The sequence below is a fragment of the Engystomops pustulosus genome, unplaced genomic scaffold, assembly GCF_040894005.1.
Source record: "Engystomops pustulosus unplaced genomic scaffold, aEngPut4.maternal MAT_SCAFFOLD_218, whole genome shotgun sequence".
In the NCBI taxonomy this organism is placed as follows: domain Eukaryota; kingdom Metazoa; phylum Chordata; class Amphibia; order Anura; family Leptodactylidae; genus Engystomops; species Engystomops pustulosus.
Genome location: NW_027285097.1, coordinates 149,705 through 176,944, shown reverse-complemented (window position 1 = coordinate 176,944; position 27,240 = coordinate 149,705). Strand labels below are relative to the sequence as shown.

Sequence of the window (27,240 nt, the reverse complement as noted above, 5' to 3'; positions counted from 1 at the left end):
CATATAAGTATGTGTAAGTAAAGCGCTATCCTCACCGGTGCCATACCTTGGTGTAGTGTGCGGCAGGGTGTAGCATACGGCAGGGTGCAGGAGAGATCTTCTCACCCCTCCCATCTCCGTAGAAAGCTGGCATCCTCAAGGTGGGCAATACGGCCATTCAAATGGATTTGCGTATTGCCCACTTAAGTGAATGTGGTTGTCTGCTACCGATATTAAAATGGAACAGTACAGGTAGCATGTGGCCGTATAAAAACGTTTGAGTGGTCTATATATTACATATAAGTGTGTGTTTTTAAATCTATATTATACATATACATGTGTAAGTCTATATGTGTGTCTTTGTGTGTCTTTGCGTAAGTCTGTATTATACAGATGTGTATGACTAATACATATATATTTTCATTGTATATGACTACATTACACATTTATGTTTGTGCATATGACATATATACACTCACCTGCCACTTTATTAGGTACACCATGCTAGTAATGGGTTGGACCCCCTTTTGCCTTCAGAACTGCCTCAATTCTTCGTGGCATAGATTCAACAAGGTGCTGGAAGCATTCCTCAGAGATTTTGGTCCATATTGACATGATGGCATCACACAGTTGCCGCAGATTTGTCGGCTGCACATCCATGATGCGAATCTCCCGTTCCACCACATCCCAAAGATGCTCTATTGGATTGAGATCTGGTGAGTGTAGAGGCCATTTGAGTACAGTGATCTCATTGTCATGTTCAATAAACCAGTCTGAGATGATTCCAGCTTTATGACATGGCGCATTATCCTGCTGAAAGTAGCCATCAGATGTTGGGTACATTGTGGTCATAAAGGGATGGACATGGTCAGCAACAATACTCAGGTAGGCTGTGGCGTTGCAACGATGCTCAATTGGTACCAAGGGGCCCAAAGAGTGCCAAGAAAATATTCCCCACACCATGACACCGGCCTGAACCGTTGATACAAGGCAGGATGGATCCATGCTTTCATGTTGTTGACGCCAAATTTTGACCCTACCATCCGAATGTTGCAGCAGAAATCGAGACTCATCAGACCAGGCAACGTTTTTCCAATCTTCTACTGTCCAATTTCGATGAGCTTGTGCAAATTGTAGCCTCAGTTTCCTGTTCTTAGCTGAAAGGAGTGGCGACCGGTGTGGTCTTCTGCTGCTGTAACCCAAAGTTCGACGTACTGTGCGTTCAGAGATGCTCTTCTGCCTACCTTGATTGTAATGGGTGGCAATTTGAGTCACTGTTGCCTTTCTATCAGCTCGAACCATTCTCCTCTGGCATCAACAAGGCATTTCCGCCCACAGAACTGCCGCTCACTGGATGTTTTTTCTTTTTTGGACCATTCTCTGGAAACCCTAGAGATGGTTGTGCGTGAAAATCCCAGTAGATAAGCAGTTTCTGAAATACTCAGACCAGCCCTTCTGGCACCAACAACCATGCCATGTTTAGAGGCACTCAAATCACCTTTCTTCCCCATACTGATTCTCGGTTTGAACTGCAGGAGATTGTCTTGACCATGTCTACATGCCTAAATGCACTGAGTTGCCGCCATGTGATTGGCTGATTAGAAATTAAGTGTTAACGAGCAGTTTGACAGGTGTACCTAATAAAGTGGCCGGTGAGTGTATATATGGGTTGTAATTAGGTTATGAACATGTGTTGCATAGGCTATGTTCTCACCACCGCTAGTGGTGACCATAAATATGTTGTTAGGGAATAGAATTAAGCACACCCTAAACTGATGGTAAAAAGAAGCCCCTGGCTTATGATTATATACAAGTTACCTTTCTTCACACATTGCTGCAGGCCACGGTGGTGTAAACCTGGCCTTACTTTCTAATTTTGCTATTAACAGACGCAATCAGAAAACTGAGATAGAAGCCTTGAAAGAATAGCAAATGCCAACGATCCGCCAGCACTTGGGATTATTTCCGTCTTTATGCCATCTCCATGCCAAGGGGCCGTGAGGGACATGAAGGGGGGCGAGGGCAGCGGCTGAGTGGCCAGGCACAAGGCGTTCAAGTCCCACTTCCATTGAACAAATATTTGTTTTTCTATACAAGAAATAAATGCATTTCCTCCCTAAAGTGACCCTCTATTAGAGTTTAAAATCTATAACAATATAGCATTGTATCCATCTTAAGCAGGCCTCTAACCACATCTGCACTAATCTCTTCCAATTCAGGATATTTTGGGGGGTATTTTATCAATTTTGCCACAGGGTCCATGTTTTTGGCGCCCAAATCATGCTATAATTTATGTTGGGACATTAAATTGTGGCACAAGGGGTTAATGAATTGGCACACGCCTGAAAAGGTCTCCACATTCATGATGGCCAAATTGAACTCCATAGACCAGCTTTTGCAGCTCTCAGTCTGCAGCAAAAACAGTGTGGGGAAACTAGAAGCAAAGGAAAAGTGTCAGAATTTAAAATTTGCGCTACAAAAAAAAAAAGCGTGAGTGTTGGAAAAAGAAGAAATATTGTGGCACTGAGATTTCATAGATAAGGTGCAACAGAAGCAGCAAGGCAAATTTAAAAGGCATTTTTGTGATGGAAAGTGAGTAATAAATGACTCCCTTTGTTACAGTGGATCGGTGCCTATTAGCTCTAGATTTTCATTCTCTAGATCTAAGGCCTCCTGCACATGAAATTACTTGCAGGGGCATTTATTTATTATTAGGGTGGCGCTAGAACCATTCTATATTTTTTAGTCTGATATAAGTTTGTGGCGCAAGGGATTAATAAATTGACTGAAAGGTTTAGAACTCCCTCCCAATTTTTAGCTGGGCTATTTTTATGCCACGAAAAGCTCCAAAAAACGTGTCGGAAAGATAGAAGTGCCAGGAAACTGGTGGATTCACAAGTGGTGCCAAAAACTTGCGCACAAAAATAGTTGAGAGTGTCGAAAAACACCAATTATGACACTTCATGAAATCAGGGGCAAGAGGCGCAGACAGGAAAGAAAAGAAAAACACCGCCACTTTGGTCTCCGGAAACAGATATGTATAATGGTCAGATCCCAAGGACTGAGAACATTACAGTGAATGAGAGTCCTTGCATCATAGTGAATTATGATGTAAGGACTCCCCATCTGACTGCCAAACTTCTAAATGTCGGCGCTCCTTTTTGGCTGACAGACTCCCATCCAATGAACTGTACTCTGTCCTAACACACCAAGCTTGTTCATGGTGGTTTGAAACAAAAAGTAAAATGCAAAGAAATGTCTTGCTTCAGAAAGAATATTTTCTCTGATAAATTTAATTATTTTTCTATGACCATCTCATAATCCAGAAAGCCCCTTTCAAACAACTATCAAGATCTACTGATGTCAGATTAAAGGGATTTTGCAGTAACTGTGCTGGATTATTAAAGGATGCTCACTGCAGGAAAGGTTTCAGGGTTACTTCCATAGCGTTGCTTTGATGTTTTAGATAAGCTCCCTGACATCCTACTATCCACCTAACATTCTTTCGTTCCTTTGTTCTCTCCACCTGTGTTATTCATCTGGAATGTATTTATAATTAGTTCCACAGGCTGATACATTGTACCTAGGTAAATAAAAAGAAAACCTATTAATTTTAATGCAATCACAAAAAAGTGGTTAAAGGGCCATCCCTGTAGCAGCGAGACTCCAGGAATGAGAGGTGTGGCGGGAGAGCGTAATTAGAGGCAAGGATGTGGATCACGATCAAAGCTCCTTATTCCAGAATATATGAGACAACACAGACCAGAGGCATCTGCAAGCACAAGGGGAGGGACTGCTTCCCTCCAGTCCCCAAAACTTATGTGCAGTGAACTGCTGACGAAGCACTGACAAGAACTTAGTCACATCAGACTATTAGGTTTCATGGGGAAAACTGCTTGCGCAGGTATTTAACAAGTGTCTGCGCTGAGATTGTGTCGCACGCGACCCTCTTTGTGGCGCAGCTGCGCTAGCCCCCAATCGACACAAATAAGGGGGCGTGATAAATTTGAAGAAGGTTGATGGCCCTGACCCACTGCACCCTCTTCTTAAAGTGTGGGAGAGATAAATCTCTCCCAATGTATCTTTCACTTCATTCTTAACCTCAAAGGCAGGGGCGTCGCTAGTTCAAAAGATCTTGGGATCGTGCCTCGGATCTCCATGGGTCAGCAGGACATCTGCCCCACTGCCCGGGCATCCTCCCCTCTCTAATCATGATTCGTGTCCTCAGGACACAGATCGTGATAAGAACGTGTGCACTCACTGCTTTCCCCTGCAGGTCCTATCCTACTTACTTACTGGGGGTAACTGTGTACATTACTTACTGGGGGCTATGTGGGTACATTACTTACTGGGGGGGTAACTGTGTGGGTACATTACTTACTGGGGGGGGGTAACTGTGTGGGTACATTACTTACTGGGGGGTAACTGTGTGGGTACATTACTTACTGGGGGGTAACTGTGTGGATACATTACTTACTGGGGGGTAACTGCATAGGTACATTTCTTACTGGGGGCTATGTGGGTACATTACTTACTGGGGGGGTAACTGTGTGGGTACATTACTTACTGGGGGTTAACTGTGTGGGTACATTACTTCCTGGGGGGGTAACTGTGTGGGTACATTACTTACAGAGCGGTAACTGCATGGGTACATTACTTACTGGTGGCTATGTGGGTACATTACTTACTGGGGGGGAACTGCATGGGTACATTACTTACTGGGGGCTATATGGGTACATTACTTACTGGGAGGGGGCTATCCTACTTACTTACTGGGGGGGTAACTGTGTGGGTACATTACTTACTGGGGGCTATGTGGGTACATTACTTCCTGGGGGGGTAACTGTGTGGGTACATTACTTACTGGGGGTAACTGCATGGGTACATTACTTACTGGGAGTTATGTGGGTACATTACTTCCTAGGGGGGTAACTGTGTGGGTACATTACTTACAGAGCGGTAACTGCATGGGTACATTACTTACTGGTGGCTATGTGGGTACATTACTTACTGGGGGGGGAACTGCATGGGTACATTACTTACTGGGGGCTATATGGGTACATTACTTACTGGGAGGGGGCTATCCTACTTACTTACTGGGGGGGTAACTGTGTGGGTACATTACTTACTGGGGGCTATGTGGGTACATTACTTCCTGGGGGGGTAACTGTGTGGGTACATTACTTACTGGGGGTAACTGCATGGGTACATTACTTACTGGGAGCTATGTGGGTACATTACTTACTGGGGGGGGGGGGTAACTGTGTGGGTACATTACTTACTGGGGGGTAACTGTGTGGGTACATTACTTACTGGGGGGTAACTGCATGGGTACATTACTTACTGGGGGCTATGTGGGCACATTACTTACTGGGGGGGACTATCCAACTTACTTAATGGGGGTAACTGTGTGGGTACATTACTTACTGGGGGCTATGTGGGTACATTACTCACTGGGGGGTAACTGTGTGGGTACATTACTTACTGGGGGGTAACTGCATGGGTACATTACTTACTGGGGGCTATGTGGGTACATTACTTACTGGGGGGGGTAACTGTGTGGGTACATTACTTACTGGGGGGTAACTGTGTGGATACATTACTTACTGGGGGAATAACTGTGTGGGTACATTACTTACTGGGGGGTAACTGCATGGGTACATTACTTACTGGGGGGTAACTTTGCGTACATTACTTACTGGGGGGGGGACTGCATGGGTACATTACTTACTGGGGGCTATGTGGGCACATTACTTACTGGGGGGGCTATCCTACTTACTTAATGGGGGTAACTGTGTGGGTACATTACTTACAGGGGGCTATGTGGGTATATTACTTACTGGGGGGGAACTGTGTGGGTACATTACTCACTGGGGGGTAACTGTGTGGGTACATTACTTACTGGGGGGTAACTGTGTGGGCACATTACTTACTGGGGGCGGTGTGAGGCATAGTACTCACTTAAAATGTGGTTATGCCTAATGGAGAAGATAGAGGACACGTCACCTGCAGTCACTGGATGTGAGTAGGGATTTTTTTTACTGTGTTTCTGTAGCTGTATACACCGTCAGTAAAGTTGTTATTGGCACAACCACATGTGAGGGGTTATGTACAGGGGGGGGGGGGCATTACTTAAAGTGCGATACACACACATTGGGGCCCGTGTCCTGGATCTTTTACCACCTTAGCAACGCCCCTTGCTAATTTAATCGCAAAACTACACCACATAAGAGGAGGTGTATGTGGGTCCATTGCAACTGGTGCAGTCTATTCGCCCTTCAGATTATTATAGAGCAAATTTTGACCAGAGAAATCTGGGGTTAATCCCATTTACAACATACAGTGTGTATTGTGGCAGAACCACTTCCTGTGAGCCTGACCATCGCTTCACAGTAGATACAAGGCTCAGTAAGACTGCAGGACCCGCTGAACCAGGGGAGAATGATCATGTTCTGCGCTTATCAGCCCCTAGTCCCAACACATGTAAAATTCATGAAGGTCTCACCGGGGGCTAGTCTTAACTAAGGATTCAAGGTTGCAAACGCAGCTCGGCAGACAGTGCCAAAGCGGCTGAAGAAGGTGAAACGCGCCATACATCCCAGCAGCTCATTAAAGAGAGAAACCCTCCACCGAGCAGAGCAGGAACATTCACATCTCCTCCCCAGCACCAAACAGAACTGCAAGATGCCCAAAAACAACAAGGTCATGAATGTTACACTGTATTTTATACTAATTATATCATTATACTACACAATGTATAATGAAAGAATTAATTGTTTTATGCAAATAATAGATGAAAATCTACCTAATATATATTGGGTGCTTGTTAAACATTTACATTGGTCTTGATAGCCCCCTGTACTGGCACAATGATGCATAATTTATTACATAGAAGTCATGTTTTCCTGGTGCATATGACCCCGACGTTTCAGATAAAATCTTCCACTTTTTTCAAAATATCTGCTTCCTGTCATAGAATAAAATCAGTAGAAAGATGAACAGATGTGATAGTACATTGATAGAAGTTACAGTGCTGCCTATTTTTGTTTTGTTACAATTGGCCATTTTGGATTGGCCCATCATTCCTAAAGCTGTGCTGCTTTTTTCTATTTTAATAGATAGATTGATATGGATACGAGGTAGATGATATATAGATATATATATTAGATAAATAGATGATAGATAATGCCTTCCAAAAATAAATGTTTGATAGATATAAAGAGATGGGTAATGAATAGTAAAGGCAGATCATATCTCCTTCAGAACATATTTTGTTCCTCCTTGAGGCTATAAAAGATGAGGCAGGCTCTGTACCTTTGCTAAGTTCTTTATAGCGCCAGTTTCTTATAAGGCTCCAGGGTAATTCATTGTATTTATCTCTACTTTCCACCCCATTAGAAGAGGATGAGAGTATTTTACAGCTTTCATGTCTTACAAAGATACTGCTGATATTTCATCTACTGAAACCTGTAAGTAGATACATAAATAGATGAAATGCTGGCAATGCCATATCCCTCATCCTAAGGCAGGGATAATGTTCATTGCCTCAAATAGGTACTAGGATTGTGGGGGTCTAAAATGGTTAAAACTGCTTGTACATGGTAGGATGTACATTATTAGCAATGTAATGTAATTCACAATGGTGGCACCAGATTTAGCAGTCTAGAGCATTTTCTTCCAAGTCTTTAATATCAGTCTATGTATATATTTTGTTAATTATCCTAATGGGTCCCAGGAGTCTGTGACTGTGGGAGAGTCTGCCCCAGAGCTGCACTGACTGATCCTGAGATCTAATGTAACACACTGTGTGACAGGATCCCCTGCTCAGCCTGTGATGCCGGCATTCTCTATGCTGAACAGCTTGTGCTGGAGCTAATGTGCTTGTCAAATGGAAGCACATCCAGACCATGAGTGCTGGAAAGCGCTCAACCGGATGCCAGCCAAAACCAGCCATCTGAAGAATGGCGCAGAACACAAGCTGGAGAAAAGATGGGCTTGGAATTAAGTGGACAAAGCAGTTAAAGGGAACCTGTCAGCAGAAATTGGCCTAATAAACCACTACCAGTATGTTTCCAAGCAGCTGAACACTTTTAAGATCATGATTCTTTCATGACTCATGTGGTGGCATAATCCAGAAAATCAACTTTGAAGTGAGATGTAAACTGGTTGCTTAAAGTCAAGGAGGCAGAGATTTTAACGCTGAAGTCAAGCTCTCTCTTCCTCAGAAAGCCTTGAACCCTATAAATGACGGTCCTTCATCCAGAGACATCACTAACCAGACCTTCCGATGCATGATGTCAATCAAATTACATCTCACTTCAAAGTTGACTTTCAAGATGATGCCATCATAATAGACTATGAAAGAAACAAAAGTTAAAAGGTATTATGCTGTTTGACAATATACTGGTAGTGGTGTATTAGGCCAATTGCTGATGACAGGTTCCCTTTAACAGAGAGAAAGATAGTGTAAAATCCCCATGGGTGCATGCCCTGGAGACTGGACAAGGGCTCCTTAAAGTATACAAGCAAGAAACAGGCGGCACTTTGGATGCTTCAAGTAAAACATTAAAGAAGTACATTATTCATGGCTTCAGAAAAGCTCTAGAGAAGGAGCCAAAACATTGCAGAGTGGCTGAATAAAGTGCTCTTGTTATTTTTTTACTTAAAGCAATGCAAGTACAGCCTATTTTTTGTTTGTTGCTATATAAATATCAAATAGTTAGTCAGATACAGATAGATAGCTAGTGACAAACATATAGATGGGATGGGGGGATGGTTACATGAAATAGGGCCTTCAACTGTAGGGGATGCAGGATTCTCAGCTGTAACAGTAATTTTTGGAGGGATGAATCTAATTGAGCTCTGCTATAATGCCACCTATAAACTACAGGGAATGACTCAATTAACTGCCCTATTGATGCCCACTCTCTCCGGATTATATAATAATGAGCTATACCATGCCAGTTTGATTCCTGCCACGCTGGGGGTTCAGTGATTAAAGCGGTGATGCTTTTGATGATACATTAACCAACATCAATCAGCTTTTATTAAAGACATTCTCTGGCTATATGTAAAATAAGATGTCTAATGAGTAATGCAACTTTCTAAAAAGATTATAGGGCAGATGTATCTTTTTTTGCATTTATTTATTTCCCACAAGATACATCTGCCCCTATGTGTGTTTCAGTTTCCTACTTGAAGTATTTTTTAGCCTTTATCATAATCCTGTCCAATTAGTTTGTTAGAATGTATCATCACAGGCAAATCTGGAATCCATCCTGTTTAGCTCCATGATGTGCCCGATGGTACAGAGATTCTGTTAAGTGAGTACCGTATATGATAAGAATAGTCCCATGAGGGATTAGTAGGAATATAACAGATGGTCTATAGTAGGTCCACAGACAACAAGCCCTTTAACATTAGCTATAGACACACCATGACCCACAGTGAAAGTATCCAAAACAGAGAAACACTTTCCCAGCAGCTATCATAAGAGGTTGTGTTATAAGTTATATCCACTGTATAACGGAAGACATGATGATCTATATAATGAACCTTTTAGCTCGGGAATGTACCTCCTGTATTGTGTTTCTGTAGGATCAGTGGACAGGAGATCTATATAGATACTGTCACCCACAACCACCCTTTGTTCTTCCTCAAACCTTTCCACAAAGATTTGTGAATGCCCTAAAAATCTCATTTCCCAGGTCCTTTAAATACCTTGGTGAAAGCTATGATGGAAACGGCACATGCATGGGCACGGGGCGGCATCTAAGCTGGCAGCAAGACATAGTGCAACGCTGGCTAATCCCATAATTGTACATGGCATTATCCATGTCACACAAGCCCAGCTAAGCTGAAGGATTCCTGGTTGACATTTTATCTCAGGAGATGAGACAGCATGATGGTAAAAAAAATGGATGGAGGAGAGAAAAAATTTAAAATGGAGGTATTGTCATCCTGGGTATGGGAGGCAGGGTCATGTGAAGCCTTCTGCAAGGCTTTTTATATCCAAGTGAGATCAATAGAGGCGGCCATATAAAATAAAGTGCTAGGGGAACAGATCAGCAGAAATCTGCAGCCATTCCGTCTCTGACAAGTTGCCATTACTGCTTTGCTTATCAGACTGTACGTATATACTTTGTGTTTCAATTCTTTACCACTTATAAGATCTCTGTTTGGTGTCAGTGACTGGAAATATAAAAAGCTGTACAGGCCTATCATTTTACACATCTGACAGATTGCTGAAGTTGTATCCAGTCTGAACGGAGTCTTATGAAAGGAAACGATTGTCTTTCCTGTGCTGACATTTACCTTTATCAGTGTTTTAGTCTGGATACAAATAAGGGGTATATACCAGTATGAGGATCTAGACTGTTATTGTCATTACCAACAGAAACCCCAAATTAACAACTGCTTGCTCTCAATGAATATAAACATTCATATTCTTTAATATATATATATATATATATATATATATATATATATATATATATCTTTAATGTAAACCTTCATCCTTCTATTCATCTTTAGATCAGCAAAGCCAAAATTACATCCCTGATATCTTGTTCTACTTGTCATTTGCATTATTGTTTCTCCTCTACTCACATCCAAAGCTTTTTCTGCTGTTCTCCTGGCACCATAGAACAGTGCACTGTGAAAGCACAAATAAGTTACAAAGGTAAAACCTGTACCTGACTGAAGGGAGGAGTGAAACTATTTGCAGCTCTGGATGTGAATGGAAAAAGCAACTTTCTTTCTTCTATAGCCTTAGGTTAGTTAGTGCTCATTGCTGGACCTACTAGGCTCTGGTGGCCTTTTAACATTGCAGGAATCTTTTCTCTCCACTGTACACGTAATCTACGAAGGAATCGCTATGTCTTTTGTAGAATGAGTGTGAAATTTGTATGGAATTTCAGACATTAGAGGGTCATTAGGACGAGAAGAGATGCGAGTGAGGCTCATTATCGCATGGCAGTGTAGGAAGGTCATGTAAATTCACTAGATACTTTGTAGAGAATCGAAAAATTTTAAGCCACAAAAAAATTAACTGAAAAAAACACCAAGAAAACCTAATTTTACAATTTCTTAGCAACATAATGCGTGGGCATGGAGTAGGTGGGGGTGACGTGGGGGGATATAATGAGGGACTACAAGACACTTATCCTATAATAAATACATTAATGAGATAAAACTAAGAAGAGATGTGATCTCGTAGAAAACATCCAGATGCGGTAAACGTAGTGTTTATGCATAGCAATTCTCTAATATGTTACAAGGATATATAGTACAGAAATATAATTTTGTGAATTTATCATGGCTGCGAGTGAAAAATATCTGCCGTGTATTGCCATATGACTATATAGAACTGCTAGCAATATGTATTACCCCCTTATAATTCACAGCCAGTCATAGTCAGAACCATTGTATCACTGCAACCCAATAGTCAGTACCTTCATACCACCGTAAGCCGAAGACAATACCTACATATCACTGCAACTGATAGTCAGTGCCTTCCTACCATTGTAAACCATAGAAAGTGCTACGTATCATTGCGACCCATAGTCGGTGCTTTCCTTATATTGTAAGCCATAGACAGTGCCTACATATCACTGCCACCCATAGCCAGTGCCTTCCTACCATTGTAAGTCATATAACGTGCCTACATATCACTGCCACCCATAGCCAGTGCCTTCCTACCATTGTAAGCCATATACAGTGCCTACATATCACTGCCACCCATAGCCAGTGCCTTCCTACCATTGTAAGTCATATAACGTGCCTACATATCACTGCCACCCATAGCCAGTGCCTTCCTACCATTGTAAGCCATATAACGTGCCTACATATCACTGCCACCCATAGCCAGTGCCTTCCTACCATTGTAAGCCATATAACGTGCCTACATATCACTGCCACCCATAGCCAGTGCCTTCCTACCATTGCAAGCCATATAACGTGCCTACATATCACTGCCACCCATAGTCAGTGCCTTCCTACCATTGTAAACCATATAACGTGCCTACATATCACTGCCACCCATATTCAGTGCCTTCCTACCATTGTAAACCATAAATAATGGTTTAACCAATGTATCACTGCCTCCCATAGTCAGTATCTTCCTTCCACCATAAGCCATAAATAATAGTACCTACATATCGCTGAGACCCATAGCCCGTGCCTTCCTACCATTCTAACAATACTCAGTGCCTTCCTACCATTGTAAGCCATATACAGTGCCTACATATCACTTCTACCCATAGTCAGTGTCTTCCTACCATTGTAAGCCATATACAGTGCCTACATATCACTTCTACCCATAATCAGTGTCTTCCTACCATTGTAAGCCATAGACAGTACGTACATATCACTGCTACCCATAGTTATTGCCTTCCTACCATTGTAAGCCATAGACAGTACCTACATATCACTGCTACCCATAGTCATTGCCTTCCTACCATTGTAAACCATAGACAGTACCTACATATCACTGCTACCCATAGTCATTGCCTTCCTACCATTGTAAACCATAGACAGTACCTACATATCACTGCTAGCCATAGTCATTACCTTCCTACCATTGTAAGCCATAGACAGTACCTACATGTAACTGCCACCTGCAGTGAATCCTTTCCTAACATGATAAGCCATGGACATCATGGACATTGCCTTAAAGGGGTTATCCGAGTTAAAAAATAATTTAGGGCCGGGCTGGGATGGGCTATGTAAAAAAAATAAATGTGTACTTACTTCCTCCGGTGCTTCTGATGTCTGTCTGATCTGTGTACAGGGGCGCACTAGGAGCTTCCAGCCGGCCAGAAGCTTCCATCCAGCACCATCTGTGGCTGGCCACATCGGCCAGCCGGAAGCTCACGGTGCGCGGGTACTGGGTCAGACGCTGCGCTTCCCTTAGATGGCTATATTCAGCTATATTCAATTCCTACTTAGCATTTATAGTCATAGGGTATGTGTCATTGCAGTTATATTTTCTATGTAAACTTATTGGGGTGTATTCCCGCTAGTGGCATAGAAGCCCTGAAATAATGGCAAATACAAGCTTATTGCTAGCACCTGCAATTATTTACCTCTTTCCGCCACCTCCACGCGTGTAGTGGCGTGAAGAGGGGGCGCAGCCTGCAGGGAGTGGCCGGGAATGGCCTGCACACTCTCTCTCGTCTGGCGTAGAAATAAACGCTCCACAGGGCCCCATCAGATACATCAAGAGGTCAGAGCCAGATGCTGGGGGGGGGGGGCTATCATGTGCTGGCGCAATTAACCCCAAACATGCTTTTTCAAATGCACCAACCCACTGCAATTTAAATCTCAGACAACTTACTACAGATCTATCATGTGAATCTAGATGAGGGAGACGGATTTATTAAAAAGTCTGAAATTTAGGCACAATCCATGCCAGTTCTGCAGTGTCAGTAAAAACTTAGGAACAGCCTGTGGCTTACTGCATAATTCTTGTCAATAAGTACAAATCCACTGCAAACATTAACACATCATGTGCCAAAATAAAACCACATTTATTAAGCAGCCTAGATCACTATAAAAAGTTTGATGTACAAAATATAACAGAAGCACCAAATGAAGCACCAAAAGCTAGGAATAAGACACCTGCCTAATGAAAATCAGCCTCATAGTCTATTTATTCAGTGCTGGAGTGAAAAATGCTAAAAAAAATGCTTTAATTGCTAGAAAAAGTCTGTGCCTCCATTTAACTGCCAGACAGTCAGTGCTGCCATACCAATGCCAGTCATAGCTAGCAACTACATATTACTGCCATAGTTAGCGCCTCCCTAAGAGTACCAATCAGCTGCTTTCTGATGTGGTTTTCAGATACATCTTTACTGCAGAAAAAATCCTATAGTACAAATGGTAAATCAACAAAGTTGTCTGTTTCCGCTCCTGATTTTTTTTACACAGAATTTGGATGGGATTTGGATAAATCCTTCAGACTACACTGCTGATGTAGTATGCTGTGGATTTAGAATGACAATTACCGTATATATCCACTCATATAATGCCAGACACAGGGCCTACAACAGGACCAACTAGATATTGATCCTCCCTCCTTTCGCAGCTTCTACACCCCATAAGGCCACTCAAAATTAACATGTTAATACTGCAATCTCTGAAAGTACCTTAATGTTTAGAGATTATAGGGCACATGTGCAGTTTAACAAACTTGGAATACTTCCAAAAGAGAAAAAAAAAGTCATACCAGTTTGTAGTTGGTATATTATCTACAAGATTCGTCCATCCTATATAAACCAAATTTAGACTGGCAATAAACATATATACCAGTGATGGCGAACCTTTTAGAGACCGAGTGCCCAAACTACAACCAAGACCCTCTTATTTATCGGATAGTGCCAACAGAAAAATTTAATTATTGATTTATACTCCCTTCTCTGTCACAACTTTCATTGATACCTGCACCCTGAGGACACCAGTAAAGCAGAAAATAGAATAATTTTGGATCATTGTAGCTTCCCTCCAGGGTCCCATAAACAGGAAGAATTGTCAGGGCAGGAGCTACAATGAGCTACAATGATAATCCAGATCTGTCCACACCATCCCACTCCTCCAGTAGCCCCAGGTAGTCCTGTCAATTTAAAATAGCTCTGTGCACAGCAAGTCCTGGGCTGTCTGGAACTGCAGGAAGATACCTGGACTCCTCTCTGTTGATGGCCTGGGTGCCCACAGAAAGGGCTCTGAGTGCCACCTCTGGCACCAGTGCCATAGGTTAGCCACCACTGATATATACCCTACAAAAAATGCCAGACTTCAGACAATTAGTTACAAAAATATAAAATAGGCTATTATTAATTCATATGCAAATGTAAAGGGAAGGACAGACATTTAGTGCACTGTACTGGAGGAGAACACAAGAACCATCCGGCTGACACTGACATAGCAGAATGCAAATGTTTATTTGTGTACAAATATCTAATTTCACTAAGGGCAGTTTGCCTATTTCATGTGCAGAGGGCGCCAGATTCAGAATTTGTGGCGCTCATTCTTCATGAATCTGGTGCCTGCACTGCCCAAATAGAGTGCACCACTTTTTTTTTTGGTGCACCTTTAACATGGGGTGTGCGACACAATTCTGTCAGACTTGGCATGTTAAATCTGGCGCACGGACCGACTGCAGAGCCCTTTACGTGCAGACATTTGCGTTGCATGAAGAATAGTGCAGCCACGCAACAAATGAGTTGTGTGCATCACATAGGTGGTGCAGACCCTTCTTAAATACCTGTGCAAGCAGTTTGCACAAGAAAACTGGCGCACAGAGCTTAGTAAATGTGTCCCTAAATGTCTGCAGAAGAATCTGTCCTAATATCAGGTATTTCTCCCTGCACCCTGTGACTGACTGTCAGAACTTCTTTAGCCCACGGCAGGTAACGTTCTCTTTCAAATCTCGTAGTACAGGAACATGCAATCTGAGAGGAGAGGCAGCAGAAGTTATAGATTTATTCCTGTATAATGTATATTTTATGACTCCACTGTACTTTAATACCCTTACACAAGATTGGTATCACCAATGCAAATATCAGGAATTTAAAGGGGATCTCTACCTTTAAGTCAAAGCATGTCAAACCACTAACAGCGTGATGTCAAGCAGCTACAAACCATCCAGATAATGTTTCTTTCATGGCCTAGCGAGGTGGCATCCACCAGAAAATCAACTTTGGAGTTAGATGTACATTAAATTGGTTGCATAAAGTCAAGCTCTCCCTGACTTTGAACGTCTTCCCAACACTGTGGATACAAGTCCATCAAATATATATATATATATATATATGTATATATATATATATATATATATATATATATATATATCACATCAAATTTGATTTTCTGGATGATGCCACAACACTGTGAATCAAACTTGATCTGTATGGTGTTAAGATACTTGATGGTTTATTTAGTCATTCATTGTTGTCAGGTTCCCTTTAATAAATATTTACTGCCCTAACTTGCTGGCTTTATGTGAGACATATCACAATTTAGATCAATAAAAACAACAGTAATGAGGCATCTACTATACCGAAATTTTGGATGAGACCAGAGTAGTTCATCATGATGAACCTAAGTGCATGCAATTATTTCATACAGTCACCAATTGTATATCATCTGATTGATATTTTGTACTGACCTGGTTCAGTGCAGTTCTTCTCTATGGATCCATTGCCTGATGCCATAAGTTTACGGTGCCGCCATATAAAGGAGCTTGATGCTGCTGTGCGGTCTTTTGAAGATCTTCCTCGTCCTGAAACACAGTGATACATCTCATGAACGCCTCACTCTTAGGACTCTTTCACATTGGCGTTGTTTTTCACATCCATGGTTCAGTGATTTCCATGGATGCCTCACAAAGCCATTGGGGCAGATGTAATATCGTATATTCGCCAAAAAAGTGTTGGGAACGCACTTCTTTTTAGGCGCAAAAGTCTCATCTCATTTGTGTCGGCATTATTATGGTGAGTGATTGGTTCCGTCTGTGCATTAATTACCTACAGCCGTGCGCTACTTTAATACATCGGGCTATGCTTTCCGTCGTCGGATCTCAGATGCCGACTGTCGAGGTTGCGACAAAATTAATAAATCCCCCCATTGTGTGAAATGGGTGTTTTTAGATTAGCTTATTTTTTCACTGATCCTTTGTCCGTGGAAAGAATTTTGAAACATGTCCATTGATTTTCACTGATGCGGATCGAGCAAGGCAACAGAAGTCTATGGGTCCACAAAAAAAACTGATGACAAGTCAGTTTTTTTCACTTGAAAACAAACAGGTGTTATGTCTTTAAAACAATCTTATCATCCAAACCTTCAGTTTTTTTTTGTAGACATAGAAACAAACTAAAGAAAACTTTTCAGATGCACACAAACGACCCTTACTTTAAATGTACCGTAATATTTCTGAAATAAACTTTGAAACTTTATTTTTTTAAGTGGTGTCCAGGTTTGCCATTCACAGCCGTTATACAATCTATAGTGCCAGATTTGCCCTTCAGGAGCCTGAAATAACTGGGTGTTATAATATTCTGGAAAATTCTATAATGCTGCACAAATTCTAATTACCGTTATATTCCAAACTATCAACATTTATGTAATAATGGTCAATATGACGGATGTACAGAGCAGTACACCGCTGTGGGAGGATACCAAACTGGATTTTTTTTTGTTTTTAGGAAAAATTTAGGATTTAAAGATTAGTGGGGATTAGCTTGTTCACAATGTCACTGACTCTGAGGAATAGAAAACTGTGCTAATTCCCGCAGTCAGCTGTTTCCAGCTTTGTGAGCAGCCGCTTGTCATACTTTTAATGCCTTGCGGTCAATCTGCAGTTTATCAGCTCATTTTGTTGCGCCATTATGTTGAGTTGATGCTTTCGATATAATATAAAGGATTCTTTCCTCTCTAAAAGTTAATGTTGAGGTGAAGCCTGTGCAATGCATTTTCAGCCTTGGCAGTTGTGACTAAGCAAGAGGAACATGGCATCACAATTGCATTTGTCATGTCTTTGGTGCATTAGATCCAAATTAAGAGAAAAGCTTCTGTTACCTAACCAAACTATCAAGGAAACTATATGGAATCTGTCTGCATTGGAAAAAGTGTACTTCATATGAGTGAGGGAGAGGTTGTAGTATATTTAAATAAGTTAACTACAAAGTATAATGCCCCCTGACATTAAATGATGCTCCTCATATTGTAAAATGCTTTTCTCTTGTGTACCCTACACTACATAATGCCACTTCTTGTGGCCCCTACATTTAGAATGCCCTCCTGTGGCCCCTATTTTGTATAACTCCCCTCCTCTTGCGTCACACTGTCACACTTGCGTCAACGCCTCCTTCTAGTGACCCTCATACTCTATATTGCCCCTCCCCCCCCCATCCCTTGTGGTCTCCACACTGCTGACCCTCCTGTATAAGGCTACATTCACACAATGTATGTCCGCCGTACCGTAGTACGGAGAGGAGCAGGGGATAAGCGCTGCTCACCCCCGCCGCTCTCCATAGGAAGATACAGCGCACGGCGCCGTAAAACGGGAAAAGATTGGACATGTCCTATCTTTTCCCGGGCTACGGAGCGGTACGGTGCTGCACGTGTGCAGCACCGTACCGCTCCCGTACAGGGCTGTGAGCCCATAGAAGTGTATGGGGGGCGTATATCGGCCGTATATACGTCGGCCTTATATATGTCCCCCATACATGTGTGTGAATGTAGCCTAATGCTGTATAATGGTGTCCCTTGTGGCACAATGGTATCATTACATTGTGTGCGTTTAAACCATATTAACATGGTGTTAATTACAGTGTAAACGCAACGTGTAAATGTAGCCTTAGAGACGATGACAGAAGTGCCACAGACTGGTAGAGTTGGGAGCTAGCGGCTTCCTGCTCCATTTGTAATTTATCTTTTAAATAAAGTTGGGACATCTAGAGCAGCAGAACAGCAGGAGAGCACCCAAATCTGGGACTGTTCTGCTGAATCCAAAATGAATTGGAGTTATGCTCTTGTTTAGTTTGGCTCAAAAAAGAATGCTGTTGCTGATGCCTAGTCAAAATCTAAAGTGAGCAGGACTAGGTCAGAACTTATACTTACTGAGAGGGAAGCAAAAATGTTATAAAATGGAGCCATAAAAGCAGAATATTTCATATTAAGAAAGTCACATTTACATAACAGTGAACTGGCCCTTTAAGCCGTGATTCAGTATTTTTTTTAAAAGGAGTCATGTGAACCCCCTGCGCACAACAGTGCATCAATAGACCCCAGAACACGTCACTGGGCCTTCTCATAACACACAGTGCTGAGTCACATGACATTTACCGATTTTAATTAAGAGAAATTAACACATGCTTCTTGATTAAAAAATGAAAAAATCTCAAAGGGACAAGAAGAAACTGTAGAGCCGCAGCAGCTTCAGGAAGAGAGAAACCTCATCATAACATTGTAGATGCATACCTCCCAACCGTCCCGTTTTGGGCGGGACAGTCCCGTTTTTTAACCCTTGTCCCGCCTGCACGGACCGTTAAGTGAAAGTCCCGTTTTTTTTGCGTTTTCACGGATTTTTCTGTTTTGTCCCGCCCCCGAGTCCCGCCCCCCCGAGTCCCGCCCCCGAGTCCCGCCCCCGTCCTGCTCAGGATACAGAGAAGCCAGGGGGCGGGGTGCAGCGTCCTCCTCCTCTCCAGCTCCCGGGCTGTCTGCTGCAGAGCCGGTACCTCCCCCATCCCCTCCCCTGGGAGGCAGAGCCCTCCCTGTCCTCAGGCTGCCACTTGCAGGCACATGGATGGATGGATGGATGGAGCAGTGCAGAGTGTCATATTCTCTGCACTGCCCCTGCACCGCAGCCCCAGGGGATCAGCCTCCGTGCAGGCAGGAGCTCTCCAGCTCTGCTACATCAATAGCTCCCTGCCCCCACCTCCTCCTCCTGCTCCTCACTGAAGTTCGTCTGATGAAGCAGAGCCGAGTGTGTGCAGCTGCTGCAGTGTGATAACAGGTACTCTACAGTGTCTGCTGGCAGCAGCTAAAGGGTTAAACACTTTCCTCCATAGACCCCCTGCCCCCATCCCTAATCCCCCCCCAGTGCCCTTCTATTCTGTTTTTATTGTACCATATACTTAATCCCTTAACCCCTTAAGGAAGCAGGGTTTTTCTCTCATTTCTCGCTCTCCAACTTCAAAAATCCATAACTTTTTCATGTTTCCCTGTACAGACCTGTGTGAGGCTTATTTTGTGCGTAACAAATTCCAAATGTGGAAAAATTGAAAACAAATGCACGTGCGTCACGTTCTTGTGGGATCAGTTTTTTCAACTTTATTCTTTGGTTCGGTGCGATCGCGGTGATACCGGATTTATAGGTTTTATTGTGTTTTAATACATTTTCAAAAATTAAACGAATGTGTGCAAAAAAAAAAAATAAAAAATTTTTGCCATCTTCTGACGCTAATAACTTTTTCATATTTCGGTGCACGGAGCTGGGGGTGGGGTCATTTTTGGCGAAATGAGGCGACGTTTTCATTGCTACCATTTTGAGGTCTGTGCGACATTTTGATCATTTTTAATTTCATTTTTTATGTGATGTAAAAAGGTGTAAAAGTCGCATTTCGGACATTTGGGCGCCATTTCCCGCCTCGGAGGTCACCGCCGCCCGTAACCGTTTTTATATTTTGATAGATCGGGCATTTTGGGACGCGGCGATACCTAATATGTTTGTGATTTTTACTGTTTATTATGTTTTATATCCGTTCTAGGGAAAGGGAGGTGATTAGAATTTTTAATATTTTATAAATTTTTTTTATTTTTAAAACCTGTTTTTTCTTTTTTTTCCACTATTTCTTAGACCATCTACGGTACATTAACCCTAGATGGTCAGATCGCTCCTACCATATACTGCAATACTTCTGGCTCATTGTAACGAATCTGGAGAAGCCATGTAGCCTCGTGTCAAAAAAAGACCCGAGGCTACCACGGCAAACGATCGCCGCCCCCCGATGACGTTCGGGGGCACAGCGATCGTAAAAAAGACTTTGCCGGCGACAATGACCGACTGCGTTTATTAGCGGTGGGGGTTTTCTGCAACATGCAAAACCCCCCACCTTGTATGAAGAGGACTCAGCCCGTGAGCCCTCTTCATACACTCCTTATACTCTCTGCGTCGTAGAGCTACGGCGCAGAGCGTTAAGGGGTTAAAGGGGTTTTCCCACAAATACAAGTTAGGCTCTATCCATAGGACAGGGCTTAACCTGCTGATGTGTGGGGGTTTCAGTGATGTGACCCCCATAGATCATGAAAACAAGGGGTCTGTTGGGGTCCACATAAGGTCCATGTCATCGCTCTATGACAGTAATGGAGCAGAATGGTCATACACGGCCGGCTGCTCCATTACTCTGACGGAACGATTTTTGCGTTTCCATATTTCACTCCCCACTTTCAAAAATCAATAACTTTTTTATTTTTCCATGTACAGAGCTGTGTGCGGCCTGTTTCTGCGTAACAAATTACACTTCCTAGTGACAGTATTAAATATTCCAGGCCCTGTACTGGGAAGCGGGAAGGAAAATATCAAATGTGGTTTTTATGGACTGCGCGCTCCATAGGACACCCCTCCCCTTTACTGCGCTCCATAGGACCCCTCCCCTTTACTGCGCTCCATAGGACCCCTCCCCTTTACTGCGCTCCATAGGACCCCTCCCCTTTACTGCGCTCCATAGGACCCCTCCCCTTTACTGCGCTCCATAGGACCCCTCCCCTTTACTGCGCTCCATAGGACCCCTCCCCTTTACTGCGCTCCATAGGACCCCTCCCCTTTACTGCAACAACGAGCATGTCTCCCCCCCCTAGACAACAAGCATGTCCCCCCCCTAGACAACGAGCATTTCCCCCCCTAGACAACGAGCATTTCCCCCTGCTAGACAACGAGCATGTCTCCCCCTGACCCCTAGACAACGAGCATGTCCCCCCCCAAGACAACGAGCATGCCCCCCCCTAGACAACGAGCATGTCCCCCCCCCCAGACAACGAGCATTCCCCCCCCCCTAGACAACGAGCATGTCTCCCCCCGACTCCTAGACAACGAGCATGTCCCCCCCCTAGACAACGAGCATTTCCCCCCCCCCTAGACAACGAGCATGTCTACCCCTGACCCCTAGACAACGAGCATGTCCCCCCCCCTAGACAACGAGCATGTCCCCCCCCTAGACAACGAGCATGTCCTCCCCTGTGGCTGCGTGCCCTTTTTTGTGTGTTTGTGTTATTTTTGTCTTCCAGGACCGTGCCTGCTGTGGACTGCTTCGGATTCGAAGGATTACGTCTATGACCGACATTTCTAACAAATAAAATGGTCAACGAGGGTGTGTCTGCGTTTTTTGTTCAATAAAATTTTCTGAAAACGGTGTGATTATTTATTTTTTTGCGACACTCTTCATAGTTTGCCATAGTAGTGGTGCCGGCTAGGTGACGGTGCTCATTACTAAGGGCTGGCCTTAGTGTTTGCCTTAATTTTTTGGGCAAATTTACACTAACGCCCATACCATTACCCCGGTACCCACCGCCACCAGGGGTGCTGGGAAGAGCCGGGTACAAACCAGTACCTGACCGTCTATAGATGGTCAGGTGCTGGGGCGGCCGCAGGCTGTTATTGTTGCGCTGGAATAGCCCCCTAACAGTGGGCTATCCCAGCTCAGTATTGGCAGGCTGCTGCTGCTTTATTGTATCAGGCTGATTTGAACAATAGGGGCACCCCATGCCGTTTTCCCCCCCATTTTTTTGTAAAAATGGGGGAAACAGCCTGGGAGCCCCCTTTAAAGGGGGGACCCCACGCATATTTTTGTCAAAAATTTGAAGAAAAAACGCCATGGGGTGCCCCCTATTGTTCAAATCAGCCTGATACAAAAAAGCAGCAGCAGCCGCCATTACTGAGCTGGGATAGGCCACTGTTAGGGGGCTATTCCAGCGCAACAATAACAGCCTGCGGCCGCCCCAGCACCTGACCATCTATAGACGGTCAGGTACTGGTTTGTACCCGGCTCTTCCCGGCACCCCTGGTGGCGGTGGGTACCGGGGTAATGGTATGGGCGTTAGTGTGAATTTGCCAAAAAAATTAAGGCAAACACTAAGGCCAGCCCTTAGTAATGAGCACCGTCACCTAGCCGGCACCACTACTATGGCAAACTATGAAGAGTGTCGCAAAAAAAAATAAATAATCACACCGTTTTCAGAAAATTTTATTGAACAAAAAACGCAGACACACCCTCGTTGACCATTTTATTTGTTAGAACTGTCGGTCATCGATGTAATCCTTCGAATCCGAAGCAGTCCACAGCAGGCACGGTCCTGGAAGACAAAAATAACACAAACACACAAAAAAGGGCACGCAGCCACAGGGGGGGACAGGCTCGTTGTCTAGGTGGGGGACATGCTCGTTGTCTAGGGGGGAACATGCTCGTTGTCTAGGTGGGGGTACATGCTCGTTGTCTAGGGGGGGTACATGCTCGTTGTCTAGGGGGGGACATGCTCGTTGTCTAGGGGGGGCATGCTCGTTGTCTAGGGGGGGCATGCTCGTTGTCTGGGGGGGACATGCTCGTTGTCTAGGAGGGCATGCTCGTTGTCTAAGGGGGGGCATGCTCGTTGTCTGGGGGCGGACATGCCCGTTGTCTGGGGGGACATGCTCGTTGTCTAGGGGGGGGCATGCTCGTTGTCTGGGGGCGGACATGCCCGTTGTCTAGGGGAGGACATGCCCGTTGTCTAGGGGAGGACATGCTCGTTGTCTGGGGGGGGCATGCTCGTTGTCTGGGGGGGGCATGCTCGTTGTCTGGGGGGGACATGCTCGTTGTCTAGGGGGAGTGGAATATGCCCCCCAATTATATACATAAATATACATTGGTGCCAGTGGATGCGTTGAAGGTATGAGCAGTGGCGTGGCCAGGGGGTGTGGTTAGGGGGCGTGGCTAGGGTGTGGCTTCTGTGGGTAAAAAAATCGCCACGGCGCGCTTCGCGCGCCGCCATTTTGTCCCTCTTTCTCCTCCACAAAAGTTGGGAGGTATGTAGATGTGGATGATAACTGCCCACAGGAACACTATTAAGTCTATCTTACTTCTGCTTCTCAGAAAGCTGTTTTTCACCCAGCATTCCCACACACCTGAACGGAAAATGTGCCTTGTTATACTGTTAAATAATAAGGCAGATTTGCATTTCAGTCGTAATGATAATTGTTGTGTTGTCAGCTTCCCCAGATGTTACTAAGCTAACCTTGATATTCTATTAAACATTTGTATTGTTTATCTGTTTCTCGGAAAGCTGAGTAGTAACCAATATGACCATTCATACTGTTCCAAAAAGAATGCAAACTTTTCCGTGATCAGTTTTTTGGCATTCCACACGCTCAGTTTTTAAGAAGCATTTTTCAATGTCGAAACCAGGAGTGGAGTGAAAAAAAGGCACCTCTCAATGATGTACTTTCACCCATTGTGATCCACACCTGCTTTTGGCTTTGAAAACTGCATTTGAAAAACTGAACGTTAAAACAGTTTTCAGTAATCTTGAAAAGCTGAGTAGCACCCAAATGACACTGTCTGTAGAGGAGTAAAGGTTATGAGGTATAACATGGCCCTGAGTTATACATGACAAGAAACCTCATTATTAAAATTAGAATGGCTCTTATGAATTCACTGAAAACATGGGACCTCACTGAGCAGATAAGGAAATTCCCTGTGGTAAATCACCAGGTTTGAGGCTTATAACAGCTCTATCCCCTATGGTTTCTTGCACATTCTTGGAAGAAATGGCGGCCTCCTCCTCAGGTTGATTCAGATTGCTACAAATTGATTCTTCTTTGAGTTTATTTTTGAAACAAAGCCGCAAGGTTAATCCTGCCTAGTGTGCGGCGGGAGGGCCTAGCCATGACTTTAACATAGCATTACTCAGATGACAATCTCCTTTACGTAACCAAAAGGTCAAACGGCAGCCGTTATAGGGAAACCTCTGATGTCTGAACTCATCTGTGGAGATATGTCCTGCACAGAAAAGGAACACCCCTCCAACTTCAATATGGTTATAGAATACGCTATAGAATCTACAAACTTACATGTTGGTCAGTTTCACCTACTTCTGGAAAAGCTGGGTGAAGACCTTATATGGCCATTAAAGTCCCTAAAGAAGTTGTTATCCAGCTTAGCCTGAATGTGATATACCATGGTATAGCAAAGCAAAGTTTCTATTTAAGAATCTAGGAAAGCTGAGTGATCAAGGAACACGATAATAGCTGTCACTCAGCTTTTCCTGCATGCACAATGTCTGAAAAGAAAGTGTATCTTTATTTATGGTGATGTGGTTGTTTTACAGGTTTTTTTATAGATGTGGTATATAAATAAGTTGAGGCTGTTGCTTAGAAACACTAGCTGTAGTTGGGGGGTGACAACACTCAACAACTAGCATCACCCACATTTAGCTTAAAGGTCATCACCTTTCTAATCTATTCTGGTGATGAAGATGATGGCTGGATCACAAAGCTAAAACAGAGAGTAGCAGGGGTAATGCCCAAGTACAACTCACTCACCCCAAACTTCCAGAACCCTCCTTACCACGACTGACCATAGACCTAACTGTGCCACCTGTGACCAAGAACAGTTTATTAAAGGGAAATCCAGTCAATATGGCGATTTAAAGGTCGTATTTAAAGATCTGATTTGTTGGCACTAGCTAGCGATTTCTCTCTAGTTTCCATCTTTTGGGAAATCAGCAGCTATAAGATCACAGACTTCCACAGTCATCCTCTATAATATCTGTCCTATAGATTAGAATCTTCCCTATATAATTAGCTAAATGGTTTCAAACATTCAGTCCCCTGAATTGTACTAAAATGAGCATCCAGATAGTGAATGATTCTGTCTGATGGGGGTGGTTGTACTGGGATCTTCCACCTATTCCACCATCTGTCACTAGACACCAGCACAGAACACTGTGTCCCAATCTCTTCTGCTACCGAGTAATCCCTCATTTCTAGCAGTGGCAGACCTCATCGATCAGATTTCATACAATCAGATCTGTACGATACTAATACAATATAGCAGAATCCCGGGATTCCCCAGCACTGACAGCAGCCTGTGACACTAGTAGTGACATGTTATTAGGCTAGACGATGCTGGCACTCACCTGGTCCTTGCAGTATGCCAGCCAGGCACCACACCGCGAACAGGAGGCAGCAGATGAAGGCGCCCTGCTGGAGCATCCTCTCCCTCCTCTTCCTTTTGCCCATTCTCAGGAGCTGGGTCCCGGCTTGGCTGCATGTCCACCCTCCCCAGCCCGTCATGTCCCCGGCTGCTGCAGCAGGGTGTGGGGTGCAGAGAGCTGATGAGACCCCCTAAGGCAGCTGGGTACTGGATGGACGCAAGGTGCAGCGCAGGGTCCCACACAGCATGGCAGCCCAGCACAGGGGGACTGACTGCTCCTCAGGCTGCTCTCCTGCACACTGATCCCTCCTCCTCACCCACCTCCCTGCCAATCACTGGAGGAAACTTACCCTGCCACACTAGTGCCATCACACGGAGCACAGCTCCTCTACCTGCTGCCCTCATCTGGAGCTCTGCAAAGGGTTCAATCCCAAGTGAAATGATATGATTTATTAAAGAGACAGAGTGCATGGAGCTAGAGGTGTTTCCCTGGCTACATTAGATGGTGCCCTGACTACATTAGAGGGTTCCCTGACTACATTAGAGGGTTCCCTGGCTACATTAGAGGGTTCCCTGTCACATCTTCACTCAGGCTACAGACTAGTTGCACTCCAGAAAGTGTCAAATCGGACACTGAACATTGTAAAAGATTTATCTTAGTTTGGTCTGATTTTAATCATAGTTCTTTCCAACCAGTTCTGTTGTAAAGAAAGGAGCAACAAACCATATAATCTGTGCATTATACGCATAAATTCCTTGAATATACAAACCCGCCATGGTTTAATGCAAAATCTGAACAGGATTTTCCTGCAGCAAAAATCGAACATGTGAATATATCCCAAAGGGGTAAAGTTTACACAGCCAAGAGTTATCAGTGTGTGTCATATGTGGCGTGACATAGGACTCCAGGTAATATCTACTACATTAGGCTAAGTTCACACTACTGTCAGCATTTCCGTTTCCGAAAAAACGAATGATAAATAAACTGAACATTATCTGAAGACATCAGTTACTGTCCATGTCTAACATTTATACAAAATAATCAATCTATATGTCATGTCTATATAATGATTCCTTTTTTTTATATAGCGCACACAGATTACGTGGCGCTGCACAGAGTTTGTCAGATCAGTCCCTGACCCCATGGGACTCACAATATAATCAACCTACCAGTATGTTATTGGAGTGTGAGAGGAAACCGGAGGACCTGGATGAAACTCACCCAAACTCAGCATATCACCTGTTTACTCACATTTATCTATTATAATATATATAGATTTACTAGATCTCTCTATGTATCTCTATCTTTCTATTTAAGAAAATTGATTAGAAAATACTGACACCTTGTCTAACTATCTTTCTCCCATTGACTTCAATGTAAAAATTGTAACATCCATTATATATGTGGTTTTTTTCTGTCAAAAAAACGCCTGCAATATGGATCACTGCCTAAGTGTTAAGTGCATTAAACCTCCGTTCTTTCCTTTTTTAAACGGAGATTAGGAGCGGAGATTTAAACGGTAGTGTGAACTGGGCTTACATGTACTCAGAGAGTTATCACTGTGCGTTATCTGTGGTG

General features: G+C 43.6%; 1 protein-coding gene across 1 annotated transcript in view; it reads right to left on the bottom strand.

The window, feature by feature from the left end:
- The window catches only part of LOC140109545 (sodium/potassium/calcium exchanger 4-like), a gene marked incomplete at its 3' end in the record, with an annotated part of 31,568 nt that extends 5,540 nt beyond the window's left edge, over nucleotides 1-26,028 (bottom strand). Inside the window, exons 1-2 of the mRNA XM_072132072.1 lie at nucleotides 25,645-26,028; nucleotides 16,145-16,258 (exon numbers count right to left, since the gene is read on the bottom strand). Of these exons, the coding sequence (XP_071988173.1) occupies nucleotides 16,145-16,258; nucleotides 25,645-25,801 (271 nt within the window). The remainder of the gene's footprint in view (nucleotides 1-16,144; nucleotides 16,259-25,644) is intronic.
- Nucleotides 26,029-27,240: the final 1,212 nt, after the last annotated feature.